The sequence below is a fragment of the Eretmochelys imbricata genome, chromosome 15 (genome assembly GCF_965152235.1).
Source record: "Eretmochelys imbricata isolate rEreImb1 chromosome 15, rEreImb1.hap1, whole genome shotgun sequence".
Taxonomy (NCBI): domain Eukaryota; kingdom Metazoa; phylum Chordata; order Testudines; family Cheloniidae; genus Eretmochelys; species Eretmochelys imbricata.
The window spans coordinates 14113855-14126953 of NC_135586.1; the positions used below are offsets into that span (position 1 = coordinate 14113855).

General features: G+C 46.0%; 1 protein-coding gene across 1 annotated transcript; it reads left to right on the plus strand.

The window, feature by feature from the left end:
* The first annotated feature begins 248 nt into the window (after positions 1-248).
* On the plus strand, positions 249-4238 carry LOC144275705 (vacuolar protein sorting-associated protein 29-like). The gene is made up of 4 exons (XM_077835189.1): positions 249-316; positions 1101-1292; positions 2737-2972; positions 3726-4238. Exons 1-4 carry the CDS (start codon positions 314-316, stop codon positions 3841-3843), a joined length of 549 nt encoding a protein of 182 aa, XP_077691315.1. The 5' UTR covers positions 249-313; the 3' UTR covers positions 3844-4238.
* The last annotated feature ends 8861 nt before the right edge of the window (positions 4239-13099 follow it).

The following is a 13099-nucleotide window of genomic DNA, read 5'->3' on the forward strand; positions in this document are numbered from 1 at the left end:
TTTGGGGCTGACCAACCCCTGGGGGAAGGTGAAGCCAGCCCCACACCCCGCATCGCCATGGCAACGTCTCCCAAAGACATCAGCCTCGAGCCCAGGCCGCTCTCCTGAGGGCAAAGGGCAGCACCGCCAGGACTTCACTTTCCCCAACGCGCATGTGCAGACGCCCCACGCTCCTAGGCTTGTTTCCGCCCTCCCCCGGGGCCGTGGTTTCACGTGTTTCACGCTCTGCCCTGTGATTGGCTGGGCGGGTCACTCTCTGTCTCTGCGCGCCGGCTCACCCGGAAGCGGCGACTCGAGCGGAGCTGGGGGCAGGATGGTGAGCGGGGCGGGGCCCGGCCGCGCTGTCTCTGAGGTGGCCCGGGGCGGGGGGGCGCAGCTGGAGAGGCGGCGCTGGGGGCTCGCGGCCAGAACCGGCCCCGGGCGGGGGCCCAGCGGGGGCTGGGCTGTGTGAGCTGGGCCGGGCCGGGCCGGGGCTGGGCTGGGCTGGGCTGTGTGAGCCGGGGGGGGGGGCTGGGCTGTGTGAGCCTGGGTGGGGGTTAGGGGCTGGGCTGAGCAGTGTGAGCCGGGGTAGGGCTGGGCTGGGCTGTGTGAGCCGGGGGGGGGGCCTCTGGGCTGGGCTGTGTGAGCGGGGCTGGGGGGCTGGGCTGTATGGGGCGGTGGGGCTGAAGTGTTTTCTTCTCCTGGCTCTTATCACCCTCTTCTCATTCGCTGTAAACATGTAAATAAATATCCTGCTGTGATAGCCTGCATTCCTCATTGGCAGCTGCACAAACGCAAGTACAATAGTAGTCCTGCTGCAGAATCTGAGTTTGAGAAGCTGCAGGGTTTCTAGGGGTCTGACTCTATTTTGTATGCTGGAGCGGCCTCTCGTGCTTCAGTAATCTTCAAACTGCTGTCAGTGGCTTATGTGTTCGGAGTCTTTTTGTCAAATGGTCAGATCATCCTGAGTAGAAATGAATTTTGTTTTTAATCCCTCCTGGAATCTTCTTACTAATGGACAGTCAGTAAAAACAGGACAAACAGCTGTTGAATGTCTCTCACTCCTTTTTTGTTGATGTAGTAATTTTAAATACTTTTCATGATCCCTGACCTCGAATAAGCTGGTGTTAGTATTAGGAGACCTTCACATCCCACATCGATGCAACAGCCTGCCAGCTAAATTCAAAAAACTGCTGGTCCCAGGCAAGATCCAGCACATCCTCTGCACCGGAAACCTCTGCACCAAGGAGAGCTATGACTACCTCAAGACACTGGCTGGGGATGTTCACGTTGTCCGAGGGGACTTTGATGAGGTAACGACCTCTCTCTAAACAGTGTCTCTGTGTGTGTGTCTAGCATGCAGGGGTAACATTTGAATGACTTTCTCTAAACCGCTTCACTTCAGTGTCATTAAGATGGCATTAGTCATTCTTGCATTGGGTAACATGCTGGGGACAAGAAACAGAGTATTATGTGATTATGAGATCAATGACTTTTAAAAGTGTAGTTTCTTCCCCCCCCCCCCCCCATACACAACAAGACTAAAGCCACCTCTTGGATTTGTGCATGTTTGTGTAATGCAGTTCATATCATTGTATTTGAGTCATATCTGTATAAAAATAGCTAGTCTTCTGGCTCTGTTTTCCCTCACTATTGCCAGATTGAAGACCCTCTGATCTGATTTGCTGCTTTTGCAGAGATTGTGTGATTTTTTTTTTTTTTTTTTTTGGTAACGCTATGATTCAGGCTAAGTTTTTGTCATGGATATTTTTAGTAAAAGTGCGGGACAGGTCACGGGGAAATAAACAAAAATTCATGACAGCCAGTGACCTGTCCCTGACTTTCACTAAAAATATCCCTGACAAAGGCGTAGGTGGGTTGAGCACCTACTGCTGCTGGGGCTCCTGGGTCCCCCACTGATGCGGTGGGCGGGATCTCCGCAGTCCCCCTGCCCCTGGGGCTGGGCTGCTGCAGGGTCCTCTGACCGCGGCTGGGGACTGGGCTGGGAGCTGTGCCGGGTCCCGGCGGTTGGGAGCTCCAGCCCCAGGACGGAAAATGTCACGGCGTCAATGGAAGTCAGGGACTCCATGACATAATCGTAGCCTTAAGTCTCATTAAGCTTGGAAAGTTCAGATTTTTGTCGGTAAATGTTAAACATCAATTTCACCATATACACAAAATAAGCAAAAAATATTTCCATCGATGATGATCAAAATTTCCAGCTAGGCAAAATAAGAAAAATGCTGCTTGAGAACTTATTAGAGTTTGATTTTCAAGATATTTATTTTGTATATGTTGATGTGATGATGGCAGCTTGTGTTTTAACTGGTATAAAGCTTTAACTTCTGGAATTTCAACATACACTGTCATTAAATAATTGTCTGACCCCTCCCCCCCAAAGCTTCCTGCTACTGTAAAAATAAACATTGATATCCACCAAAATGATAAAAAATATTGAATTCTGCCAAGCCTATCTGTATTTAACACTATTTTGGAACAGTAGGGTAATACCATGTTAAGTGTTTCTGTAAGTTTAGCCCATTCCCACCAACTTCGAGTCTGTTCCTTGCAAAAGAATGCAGTTGACTCCTGCCTGGATATGGAGCCAATGTTGAGTGGATTCTGCATGATGAAGCTGGGAAAAACATAGTTGCCCGTAAAGGCATTACTCCGTCATTTGCCCAGAATGAATAAATGCAAATGGACTTTCTACTGGTGAAGGAGTATATGTAACCTGCTCTATGTGTTTATTTTTAGAACCTGAATTACCCAGAACAGAAAGTTGTAACTGTTGGGCAGTTTAAAATTGGGCTGATCCATGGCCATCAGGTTATTCCGTGGGGTGACACGGCCAGCCTGGCACTGCTGCAAAGGCAGTTGGATGTGGACATTCTGATTTCAGGGCATACACATAAATTTGAGGCATTCGAACATGAAAACAAGTTCTACATCAATCCAGGATCGGCCACGGGAGCCTATAATGCCTTGGAGATGTGAGTTAAATAAGTTTGGGGATCTTTATACTGCACGCATAATATCTGAGCACTTATTTTATATATGTATAGTTCTGATGCGCCCGTGACGACGATACTTAGGTGTCTATATTAACTGTTTGTGGTTACAAGAAGCTTTAGATACCAGAACAATACTTTACCTCTTCTCTTTAGAAAGCTTAATATATGTATTGCATTCTTGAATCATTTCTCAAGGATGGCTTAGGTCTAGTGAAGGAAATGCTGAAAATGGCTGCTCAGCATTTACACATATGTTTGTTATTGTCAATTCCTTTTGAATCCTAGGACTGGAAAGTTCTGAAAAACTAAAGCCCTGTATTAGTCTATATCAAATGGAATAGAGACAACGGTGGTCTGATTTTTCTGACATTCCCGTTTAGTGATATATGCCAGAGATGGGTCAGCTTCAGTGGGAAAGATATTTTTGGGACGGTTCCATATTAACATAATGTCACTGCACTGAAATTCCCAAAAAAGTTTTGCTGTTGATTTCAAGGATTATTCTAGTGTAACTTCAAAATCCTTCTGCCTGGGATGAATTGTAGCTGCAGTTTCTCCAAGTGTTGTATTTCCCACTCTTCTGCGGTAGACCATACTCGCAATGCAATTTCTAAATCCGATTCCTTGGGACAGTTCACGCTTTGTCAAAGTGAAGGTCTGTTAAAATCTAACTGCAATGCTGTTGCTTCTCTAATTGTCAGATACATGAACCAAAATGATTTTTCTTTCCAGAAACATCATTCCTTCGTTTGTACTGATGGATATCCAGGCATCCACCGTTGTGACTTATGTGTATCAGCTCATTGGAGATGATGTGAAAGTAGAAAGAATTGAATACAAAAAGCCCTAAAGCAAAACGTCCATGTCCACTGGTGCTTTTTTTTCCCGTTTCTCATTCTTTTTTCCTGTCAAATCAACTAACTAAACAGTCATGATCCACAGACTTTAGTGCAACACTTTATTGGACAGTTTACACACTAACAGTTTTCACTAACTGCTGCTTGTAAACTTATTGTAAAGCATAACAGCATAAATAGTTTACAGTACATAATTTCCAAGCACACATGTCACAGACTGAACTATCTTCTATGTATAAAATGGCTAAGCTTGTAAATATCCAGTGTTACCGCAGCTGTTAAAACGGACTGATCTCATATGCATGACTAGATTGTAGTCGTTTGAGACCGAACTTGTTACATAAATTATTCTAAAGCTTAATATTTAAATAAACACTTATCTCCTCTATTTGTGTAGTTTGCCTGCCATGAATATATTTTTATAAGGAAATGCGTTGGGCTGGAATTAGAGCATAACTTCTCAAAGTGCTTAAAGACCATCGGAGCCATTAAGTACTCTTAATTTTTTTTAATAGCATTTATTCAACCTGCCTTTTTAATAGAGGTGACTGTGTAACAATTGACGTGGCCAGAGCAGATGAATAAGATACAGACCCCATGGTTAAAGTAAAAGGCGACGAGTTTTCCTGTATTAGAAGATAGTTGCTGAACAGCTTCCTACCCAAGCTAAACTGCAGCTAATAGTCTGATTTATGTCCTTGCGTTAGCAATATAGGGCAAGTCAGTTCTGTAAAGAGGAAGCTTCCTGTTGCTTCTCCCCTGCTCCCATAAGCCAAACAAAGAATTTTTTCCATCTTTCTCCCTCTGTAATTCCTCTTGTAAGGGTTAAATGTGTCGGCTAGCACTATTTCAGTCTGTGCAAGGCACTGAAGTCCATTCCTTCCCTGCACTGCATGTCTAGTCTCTGCTACCATAGAGCTTTTAGCATGGACACTACCCCTCCCCCACCCCACTGTGCAGAGAAAAAGCTGCAAAGGCATCCCCTGAAATCATCCATAAACATGTTCGACTTGACCTCAGAGATCTATAGGCCATCTTCTCTGAACACCTAGGGGAAGCTTGTGAAATCTTTGGTTTCAGAGTAGCAGCTGTGTTAGTCTGTATTCGCAAATAGAAAAGGAGTACTAGTGGCACCTTAGAGACTAGCCAATCTTGTACTGAATCACCACCAAAGTTTGGAGGTACTTGGCCATCTCACTGTTTCACACGCTCCTGATCAGTCCAGTGGTTCTCTGCTTTATCTGCCTCCAAATGATCTGACCAGAGAATCCTCATGTTGTCTAAGCAGAGCGAAATCCCTCTTTTTCCTGATGACTAGTGTGACAAAGTTGTTTTCTACCCAACGGGCCATGCTGATGAGCAATGGGTAAGAATGAAGAGTGCAGGAGCAGCCGTAGTATGAGGCCCCAGTGAGTGATGCTGTGTCACTTAATACCAGAGCCATAGAGAAGAAGTTACTTTAATCACTGCCTCCTTGTCCTTTGCGTAATGTTTTCCCCTGTGCCTTGTTGTTGATAGCATTTGTGATGCCCAGTAAGTGAAATGAGATGCAGCAAACCACAGACTGCTGAAGTATCTTTGCATTAAGTGCTGTTGGTATTGTTCATGTTTCTTTTTCTTGAAGATTAATTTGAACAGAGTTTGCATGGTTGACCCTCTTCTCCTGCACCTGTACAGAAAATAGATCTGCTATTATATTAATCTGAAATCACTAGGTGCCACACTCTCTCCTCAAATCCTTGTTCTTTGCTCTGCAGAAGGCTGCCTGTTCTGATTCATTCTCTGGTATAGGACACCTTTATCTCCCATCTCTCCCAAATCCATTGTAGTGATTTATTATGTGTATTACCATAGCACCTAGGAGCCCTAGGCATAGACCCCATTTTGAGAGCTGCTGTGCTAGCCCGTAATAGGGTTGTTGTTACAGGGAAAGCAGTGCCCAGTGGACACTTCACGTAAAGTTGGCTCTGAAAGCTTTTTTGCTTTTTCTATGGTGGGGTAAGTGGAACTGGAAGTCTGTTAATCCCACCCAGTGAGGATTTCTAGACTCAAGCAAGTGAGCTGAGCATGAGATACGAACCTAATTCACAACAGAGACACCGAAGGATTTGTGCATTTTCTTCACACCTCAGTTTAAAGGTGCAACTTCTTTCTCAGCTCCACTGAGAGGGTCTAATAATTTATCTGCTTTTCCTCCCAGGTCCAAATTATTCTCTTATTCTCCTCCTTCCTCCAGGGCATCGGGTCACTTTCCGTAGGCAAAGAGAGCTGGGGATGGCTTTCTCTGGGACCCATCAACACTACCCCTTAGGCTAGGGCTGTGTGATCTGGAGGAATGAGCACAGAGCTGGGAGGCAACAGGGCCTGCAGTTCTGACCCTGGATTTGTCAATTACACTGTGTGTAATTGGCCAGTCAATTCACTCCCTGCGCTGTGTGGGGGAATAATACTTCCCTAAGCACCCTGGAGGAGGGTTGGGACAAGTAATTACCTACCACTTCTATGGTGCTTTGAACGAGTAAATAATGATAAATATGTGCCAAGTGTTATCAATATGAGATGGGCAGAGGAGTCACTTGTGCCAGAGGACAATGCTCCACTATTCAATTCCTGTTTTCTTGTATCTGAGCCTGTTAAAAAAACGATTCATTGTTACAAATGCCAGTTATTCCAAACTCTTGTTGTATGATGAAAACAAAGCCTTCTAAAGGATTTATATATGGAGGTGGAGCAGAATTTGATATAAGGGAGACAGATTCATTTGTAGTTTTCTTTGAAGCTGGCTGGGGAGTTCTCTGCAATGTTACAGGCAAAAAGGAAGGCAATTAGTTTGAAGATAAATGAATACCAGTTAACCCCTCTTTTTACCTGTCCTCTCTTCCCTCCCAACTGTAACTTGTAAAGTGTTTCCTGTTGTTTGATATCGGCCCATTATGCTTTGTCTGAGCTGGAGTTTATAATGAGCAAGTTTCTCATCGTGATTGAATTAGATTAATACAGGGTGACTCTTGTGCATTCTGCATTTCTAGTGTGAAATGAAGCTGGAGAATGCGCAGAGGAATTTTTGCTCCTGTGCACTTGGCAGGCACAAATATCTTTCCCTGGCCGTGTGTGCGTGTGTGTAATGGTGAGATCACTGGCAATTTTCCAGTGCAGCTACTGGGGTCAGTATTTTCTCAGCAGAGAGGATGTTTAGAATTCAGAGTGTGTATCACATAATGAAAAAGGAGCCTAATACATCCCAGGGGCCCTGAGGGAATTAAACTCCCCTCTTTCTTCAGTTCAAACATGCAGCTGATTTCTCAGGCCCTCTTTCTTTACACTTTATATTTCCCAATTGTTTTCTTTCCCTATGACATTTTCCTCACCCAGAACCCTGCGTCAGCTGGGGCGCGTCTGCTCTCTGGGAGCAGGAGTTGTTAGTAGCAGAACCTTGATGCCAAAATAAGAGCCTGCCAGAAGCACATCTAAGCCTGGCCACTCAGATGCTGATCCTGCCAGGCCTGGGTGGCTTCTGGAGAGCACAGCCCCCTCCGCTCCAATGGCAGTCACCAGGAATGGTGGAACTGGGCCACTCTAGAGCACTGCATATTTTTGGGCCTACTTTTGTGTACAGAGTTACTGCTATTCTGCATACAAATTGGGTATCTACACACACAGATGACGAGTTGGGTGCCTAACCCACTGCATACACAACAAACATTTGGTGAGTGCACAACTGTTGTTATTACACACGTAAAGAAAGGTGCACAAAATGCACAGGCAAAAATGAAAGCAGACTTCAGGGCTCAAATTCCTGAAAGTCAGTCCCCAGTTCGAGTGGGCCTCAGGGAGTTGGGTCAGTTGCTGAGGATGATAATGAAGTAGAAGTTCAATATTGGGGGAAGCTGATGTTTGGTACAATTTCAGGCAGTGTAAGGGACACTCAGATACACAGTGCAGTGTCTTATCAATAAAGGCAGTAATAAGGATAATGGAAACCTGGATCCTGCTCATCTGTCTTGGGTTCTTTCCTGAATTAGGATGTCCCTGGACACTATGAGCATTTATATATATATGGAGAGAGTGACGCTATTTATCTGTCATGCTGATAAGTCAATATCCTCCAAAGGAAAAATTATGAACAGAGTCAAATTCTGTTCCCACTTGACATCAGTGGGGTTGCCTGGGTGTTATTAAGGGCAGGATTCTGCCACTCTGCTTAGCTGTACATTATAGTGGCTATAGGAGGGGAAGAAATGAAAGTTTACCAAGACCTTCCCTGCAAGGGACTTTTGTATGAAGCTAGGAAATTTAGTCACCCCAGTATTAGAGAGTAGAAATCATGCTGCCCTTTTCTGTGTAATGGCCACGGTATCCGTGCAGGTTTCTATCAGGAAAAGTGAATGACTTCCCCTTTCTGACCCACTGGGTTTGAATCCCTCAATAAAGAGAGCTTCCATTTAACTGCAGCTGCATTGAGGGGGGGTGGGGGGATGGAGGCTGTGAAATGCTACTGCAGCCACTGAACAGCGAACAGATTTGCATGAACAGATTCTCCAGCTCTGGGGATTTAAGAGAGAATCGGAGGGTTCCAGCCAGAGACCCGTTTGCCTCAGGAAGCCGAGCGCATCTGGATTCCCACCATGGCCTGGGCCCCTCTGCTCCTCACACTGCTCACTTACTGCTCAGGTGTAATGGGGGGGAGGGTTTACACACAATCTGCTTTGATTACTTCCTTTATAACTCTCATTTGTTTTCATTTGTTTTCAGTTTCTTTCTCCTTGATTCTATTTCAGTATGCAGCCAAAATAGAGGGTTAATTGTGATAGATTAGTTCCTGTCCTCCTTGCTTCAAGGGCCAGCTTGCAGCCCACGCTGACCCAGCCGCCTTCAAATTCAGTGTCCCCAGGCAATGCTGCGAAACTCTCTTGCACTCTGAGTAGTCAGCACGGTGGCTATGTCATCTCCTGGTACCAACAAAGGGATGGCCAGGTCCCTCCGTTTCTTTGATACAATGCTAGCACCAAAGGAGATAGTGTCCCAGATCGATTCACTGTTTCCAGCTCCGAAGCCGTTCGCTATTTAACCATCACCAAGGTCCAGCCAGAGGATGAGGCCACTTATTACTGCGGTGTACATCACGGCAGTGGTAGCAGCTATGGGTAACCCACAGTGATACAGTCAAAGGGGAACTGAGACCAAATCCTCCCTACACTCAGCCTGTGCTCTGCTGGGAACTGCGCACCATACATGGCTCGGGTTACTCATAAGCCTTTATGCTGTAAGCCCAAAGAAAAGGAGAACAGTGGTGGGCGGGGGAAGGGATTTGCTGGAATCAGCTGTGTTTGTGCACAAGAGCAGAGCAGGTGACACACTGTAAGTGTCCAGAAAAAAGAATACAGAAAAGAGGGTGTTGGTAGTTACTGCGCATAGTCAATAGCTATGGGTGGCCCATCGCTGAGTGACAGTTCTAAATGTCTCAACACGGTAGAGCCAATTGGAGACGGAGAAGCAAAGTAGCATGTATCTCTCTGTGTGTTTATATGTGAGCTGGTCGGAGTTCCTGTCGTATGTGGCTGGATGATGGGAGATGGCATATAACTGCCTCAAGGGATGGGTCTCAGAATCTGTAACGTTGTGGCTGTACTTGTGTGTTACGCCAGTCTCTAAGTATTAGGGAAGCCCTTCACAGAAATCAGGTATGGTCCACCATGAACCCAGAGGGAGTGCTAGAGGGGAGCTTTTGTTATCCAAGAGGCTACAGATTGTGTGGAAGCCATGCTTAGTTCTGAGCTAGTTACTTTAAATTGGGATTCTATCTCAGTTATTCAGCTATAGAAACAAGGCAGAACTCAATTAGATGAGAGTTAATAAATCAAAGTTTAAATAGTCTGACCCGAGGTTTGACTCTGCATAGGGCTTTCTGAAAGTCATGCAACGACAGAGCTCTGCCCTGTACTCCAGCAAAGAATTGAGCTGAAGTGGAGAAAGGGATTATATTAGCAGCTGTACATAATTTATCTCAATATCCCAGTTACACCTGGGTTTCTGCTTCCAACAGATCAGCTGATCGTTCACTGAGAATTCCACTTCCTCCTCGCTATTTAACAGGGAACTTCTCTTCCTGCTCCCCCTCCACCCTCTGCAGAAGGACAAACAGCTGTTGCCTGTTTCCTCCCTGCACTTGCTCTGAAGGGTTTTGTGGACAGCTCTCCCCACTCAGTGCTCAGTAACCGGGAAAGGCGAGTTACGAATTACACACATGAGGTCTCGTTCACCTCTCCGATTGAGAATTAATATCTTTGTGGTGTCAGTTCAGCCAATATAGTTCATGGCATCTTCTCTGCTTTGATTTTCCTGGTTTGATATTGTCCCTGGATGTTTGTTCCTTTCTATGTGAAGTCTCTGGATCTCGCAAACCACCTGGGTCCCAGAGGCCCATCAATGACAAAGAGGAGTAATCTGTCAGTTCCCACAACCCCACTTCCCAGATCTCTCATCAGGTTCCATTCAAATGGTTAGTTTGCAAATTAATGAATATCAGTTCACAGCCTTTCTCCTGCCCCCCTTTACCCTGCCTCCCCACCCAAATGTAAACGTTTAGGCCGGGATATTCAAAGCTGTCTAAAGGAGTTTGCCACCCAACCCCACTGAAATTCTCCATGACTTGGAATCCTAACTTCTTTAGACTTACAGCTGGTCAGAACATGGAATTTTTTCCACTGACCATTCCAACTTTTTGTCAAAATCCCCCCAAATTTCCAGTTTTCAGCTGCAAATTTTCTTTTTTCCAACCAAAATAATCAGCATTGTTTTGAGGAAAGAAGACACCACCCGTGAAAAGTTTTGTTTATTTGAAAACCCCATTTTCCATCAATAGAACGTTTTCGAGCTGTCCTACTTAGGCTCCTTTGGACGCGCCAGCTGTATACAATGAACCTTACACCGTGTGACCTGATCTGGTTTTAAGCTCCTGGGGCAGATGTCAGCGCCCTGTATGGTGTGTAGCAGGCATTCTGAGTATGTGTGCCAGCATGATAGAAAGTAATCAGCACCATAATGGGAGGCTGTGCAATGTTCGGTAGCAAGCCAAAGAAATAACTCTTCAATCAAACACAAACAAATGCCAGAGTGCACTGAACGAGATCCGTTATGATGGATGCATACCCAGTTCAGCTGGACCCGAGGCAACTGTACCCATGGAAAGAGCCCCAAACCGGGAAGCCTTATAGAAATCTCTAGGCATGTTAACCTTGGAGCCAGTGTTGCTCAATGGCCAACAGGAAAACACAGAATCATATTGGGCCTGTTGAGATGACGTTGCTGTGGATGGTGTGAATCTGTATGACAGCATGACGTGATCTCACACAGCATGGGGCGGGCAATGCTACGAAAAATCCACCTCAGTGACTGAACGGGCCACTGCAGAAGCAATTGCTATGAGAACAAGAGGCCTGTGATGCAAAGCTCAGACAGCAGAGAGCATTGGTCTGTGGTTATTACTATTATTATTAGGAACATATAAGAACACCCACTGGGATCAGTAAAGACCGACCTCTGTTATGTGGCCAGGTATTGACTTTGCCACCTGGATCAAGAATCTGGCACGGGAGAAAGAAAATCAAGTCGTCCGGTATATTGCCACCATGCCAGGGGTCCTTGTTACGGCTCTGAATTTCTGGGATGCACGGAAGGAGGCAATCGTGCAGAGCAAGGCATTTGTTTCCTGTGCACGTGGTAGCTTTGATCAGGTTCGTTAGCTCCAGGCCACTCTGTGCATTATGCACAGAGCATATACACACCCCGAGATCTTTCCTTGCCCAATAGTGATGTGCATAGGACACTGTTAGTGAAATCTCTAGCAATTCTCCAATGCAGTTAGCTGATGGAGAGGGGTGTAAACACTTTCCCAGCTTAGAAAGGGTAGTTAGGATCCAGGGTGTGAAACCCATAATGAAAAATGAGCCTAATTCACCCCAGGGGCCCTGAGAGAATTAAACTTCTCCTTGTGTCCAGTCTGAGTGTGCAGCCTATTTTTCAGGTTCTCGTTCTTTACATATTTTCTAAAGTTGTGCTTTCTATGTTGTGTCCCCCTCACCACCATCCCTGCCATTGACCGGAGCACATCAGCTCCCTGGGATCAGGGCATTGGCAGGGATGGAACTGTGCCTCTGGAATTTGGTTCTGCCAGGAACACATCTGAACCCAGCCAGTGAGCGCCTGATCCTGCAGGGGGCTGAGCAGCTCCTGGGAGGTGCCAAAGCCCACAGCTCCCACTGCAGGCCCTGGAAGTGAAGGGCAGGCAGTGCCTTGCTGAATCAGGCCCACGTGGAGTACAACAGAAGATGCATCTCTCTGTCCACACTTCCCACTGTCCACAGACTTCCAAACCCCAACCATTTAGCCTCTCATTATAAAAAGCAGGGGCCCTTTAAAGGGCTTGTTTATTGCCTGGATTAGTGCATGTCGTCCACTTCAAACTGGTAACAATGGTCCAAATTCTGCTCTTGCTTACAGCCCTGGTTCAGTGGCCTTCCATGTGGGTAATCAAGTGCTGAATTTAGCCACTGCTTCCAGCTGCAGCTGTATATTATAGCCTTATATTGTAAGAAGACTGCATAGTCTAGGGACTACAGGAGAGGAAGACATGAAACCTTCCCTGCACAGGACTTTCTTGTGGCACTAGGAAGTTATTTATTCTCCCCAGTACAGCAGAATTCATGCTGCCCTTTCCTGTGTGGTAGCTAGGATACCTCCGCAGGTTTCCATCAGGAAAAACAAATGATTCCCCTTTCTGTCCTCTCTGGGTTTGAGTGCCCCCGAGAGCTGAGCTCCTATTTAAGAGTTTTTGCGTTTCTCAGGGGGACTGCAGCCAGTGTGCAGGGGGCAGATTTGCATGAAGGGGCCATTCTCCAGCACTGGGGGTTTAAAAGAGAATCGGAGGGTCTCGGCCACAGACCCTGTTTACCTCAGGAAGCCGAGCTTGTCTGGATTCCCCACTATGGCCTGGGCCCCTCTGCTCCTCACGCTGCTCACTTACTGCTCAGGTCAGCTAGGAGGGTTGACTTGTCCCAAAACTTTGACCAAGTACTGTGATTATTTTGTTGTAAATTCAGACCAATCAAATGGTTTTTTGGACCATCTCTGCTGTTGAAATGTAAAAGCAGCAGATCAGTGGTCTGAGATTTTCAAAACATTCCTGGGGATTAATCTTGGCTTGTGCAGCCAAATTTCTTGCTGTCCTTTGAACATCCCTACCATGAGACT